Source organism: Cupressus sempervirens, chromosome 3 (assembly GCF_028749045.1).
Source record: "Cupressus sempervirens isolate cs-2001-9-10 chromosome 3, ASM2874904v1, whole genome shotgun sequence".
NCBI lineage: Eukaryota > Viridiplantae > Streptophyta > Pinopsida > Cupressales > Cupressaceae > Cupressus > Cupressus sempervirens.
In genome coordinates this window covers 535,446,747-535,449,829 of record NC_143120.1, presented here as the reverse complement: position 1 = coordinate 535,449,829, position 3,083 = coordinate 535,446,747, and the positions used below count along the sequence as shown (strand labels likewise).

The following is a 3,083-nucleotide window of genomic DNA, read 5'->3' as shown; positions in this document are numbered from 1 at the left end:
GATTCACCGTCTAATTAAAACGAGCAATGAATTCTCGCATTGGTTCATGAACTTCTTTCTTCATTGAAGTCAACTGGGAAAGGAGTAAATGTTCATCTTCAGTAGTCTTAAATCTCCTCTCGAAAGCTTGAATCAAAGTTACCCATGACGTAATTGATCCAGCTGGTAGCTGTCCAAACCATTCAGCTGCAGCGTCAGTGAGAGTTTCAACAAAAAGACGGACAGAAACATCTTCATGTTGGATTGCAAGAACACCGCTTGCTGTAAAGAAAGTACTTATATGCTGATCAATAGTGACTTTTCCGTCACCAGAAAACTTGAGAAGAATTTTTCAAGAACCAACGGGTAAGTCATGTAATTGGTTCCCTAAATCTAGAGGACCAATAGCAGCTCCCCATGGGACTGGTGGCTGCGGTGCTTGATGTGCCATAGTCGGAAGAATGATATTCAAGGGCTGCAAATTTATAGCTAAAGGTACAAGAGTACTTGGTAGAATCAAAGCTTGAAAAGCCGTAGGAGAAACAGTTGCTTTGGTTGGCGAAGAAGACCTACTAACAAACTTGGTCTTTTTCTTCTTCTTAGGAGTAACTGGCTTAAAATCTAACTTTCGAAGGGCTTCAAAATCTTCGTCTACCAAACCCTTTTGTCTATCAACCCGCGTGTATGGTTTATCAGCTAGCTTAATGGTTATTATTATTTATTTGCCCTTGAATATGACCAAGATTCTATCTGTTTCTTCTTGGAATGACCACTATTCTTTCAATAACTACAACATCCTGACCAATAGGGGCTCTTCGCAAGATTTCTCCGAATTCTTCTTCTTCTTCAAGAACTCAATTAACTTGATGATATTCTTGTACACTTCGTCTGCAACTCCAGGCTAAAGTGTTCAAGTCTGAGATGATATCTTCCTGGGTGTCTTGAAAGCCAAGGTTCGGTTGGAGAACAGGAAAAACGTTCTCATGCGGAAGCACCATCGTACTTCATTACAGGCGACTGTCAATCTTTCTGTTCAGTTTCCCCAGTAGAGTCGCCAATTTCTTTAGTGACAAATCTGTTTACCAACATTTAGCTATAGAAGCATGATTCAATAGGAAATGTGTTAAAAGAAATGTCTTCATAAAAATAAATAAATTGTCTCAATATGCCATGTTAATGGCCATTTTATGCATAGGAATTTAAAATGCAATCAATATAATGTCAGTTAGCAATGCAAGCTCTTGTTAGAAGGCAATATTTAGTGACTAATAAATGATAAATCCATCTTTCCAACAATACGAGGACTTGAAGAAAACTAATTGAAGCAACAATACGAGGAGGATTTGAAGAAAATAATTGACCTTCATGAAACCAATTGGATTAAAATAGAACTTGGTGTCAACATGCCACTACTTTATATATTCAAGCCACTAGCAAAATAGCCAAGATGTATGTAGTCCTTCATACTTTCCTTCGGCATTTTCCAGTCATCAAAATTTTTATACCTTCATTACTAAATATGTGAAACATGTTGACAATTGATACAAGATGAATAAGGCAAGAGTTTTAAACCATAAGAAAACTGAAAGGACTTTATTCTCAAACACACCGACAGTTGGGGGTCAGCCATGCCTATGTGAAAAGTTAGGGTTATCTAACAGGGGATACTTATTGTTATCACGAAAGAAAAGCCTATCACGATGGAAGAGATAGAAAGAAATAAAATCTTATACAAGGGACCAAATCGGATTCCCTCAAATCTAAAATTAATGAAATTCATCATTACCAAAAGTGACGAATGGAACTTTTCTCATAAGAGAAAATATTGCTGATCAACAAACATCTCGATCAGAACCAAGAAAGACCTATCAAAAAGTTGCAAATATGGTCGCCCTTGAACATATGAGCTCCCCCTACGCTTTCCAGAGCTGCCTTAGCTGGCTGTATTGCTATCAGGGAAGAAAAGTTGGAACCCCGGGTGAAAGTTAGGGTTATGAGCAGATAGTTCTTAATAGATCTCTCTTATAGTTCTCAACAGATCTGGAAAATAAGAGGTTGCTTTCAAAGACGAAACAGAGATCGCGCCGAAAATATGAGCGAAATTGCTGGAATTCACTCCTTGGACGCCCCATGTGATTGAAATGTCGAACTAGAGATCGCAATTGAATTTCACCTTCAACAAAAGTTAGGGTTATTTAACAGAGGACGTGGTGTGCAAAAGAAATAAAAGCTGGAGGAAGTCTGTACCAATGAGGACTGAACAGATGGAAATAAAATCTGTTGCATGTGGCCAAATCGGATTTCCTCCCACAGAAAATGGTAACCGAGACAAACATAAGCGTAAAAACTTCATAATTCCGACCACTCTGATCCTCAACATAAAAATCCTCGGCATATGTAAAATCATTTCATCATCAGCAAAGTGACGAATCGGATTTCTCTCATAAGGGCAAGCAGTATGCAGCATCGACAAGCATTTCCATCGGACTGAGTATAAATCTACCAAAAAGCTGCAAATATGGCCGCCCTCTGAACACATCAGCTATCCGTATCCTTTCCAGGCGACCACAAACATTGTGAGTGTTGCTACTTCCCGCTGAACAATTTATTGTGAAATTCAGAAATCTGCGGAGATTGAAGACGATTATTAACGGCTTATTGTAAACCTGACGCGTGGTAGAGATATAAGCATCTGCCTTTTCCAAAGTTGACGCGTGGCTTAAGATTGAAGATTGGAAAAGTAACCATCTATGAGAAGTTAGAACACATATTAGGAGAGGCATACATAAAATGATATGATATGATATGATAGATTTTAATGACGTCCACAAGACTAAAGTAGTTTATGGGACCCATGCAATCACCTTCCCGAGTCAGGAGCGGAACTAGTCAGTTGTAAAGTTTTGGTTAACTTGTTTCTCCTTCTCTGGAGTTTGGTAATCAAATCTGCTGCTCTCTTCACTTGATTTTCCTCGAATAAATAGTTGAAGTTCTTGTTCTGCAGTATTTTTGTATAATCAGATCTGATGTCATTGTAAGCCAGGCAGTCTTTGACAAAGTGTTGCTCTGTCTCAACTATTCTCATATTACAAAATAAACATGTT

The 3,083-nt window shown here is 38.3% G+C and overlaps 1 protein-coding gene across 1 annotated transcript; it reads right to left on the bottom strand.

Annotated features, from left to right (window-relative positions):
- Positions 1-1,458: 1,458 nt before the first annotated feature.
- Positions 1,459-2,580, bottom strand: LOC149567525 (uncharacterized). The gene is made up of 2 exons (XM_089817493.1): positions 2,227-2,580; positions 1,459-2,152 (listed from the first exon to the last, which is right to left on the bottom strand). The coding sequence occupies exons 1-2, from the start codon at positions 2,516-2,518 to the stop codon at positions 1,971-1,973; spliced, it is 474 nt and encodes a 157-aa protein (XP_089673619.1). The 5' UTR covers positions 2,519-2,580; the 3' UTR covers positions 1,459-1,970.
- Positions 2,581-3,083: the final 503 nt, after the last annotated feature.

Coding starts and splice junctions, on each gene's coding strand:
- LOC149567525 (XM_089817493.1), bottom strand. CDS start 2,518: ATGTGTTCAGAGGGCGGCCATATTTGCAGCTTTTTGGTAGATTTATAC. Junction 2,153..2,226: donor CATCTGTTCAGTCCTCATTG/GTACAGACTTCC, acceptor CTTTTGTTGAAG/GTGAAATTCAATTGCGATCT.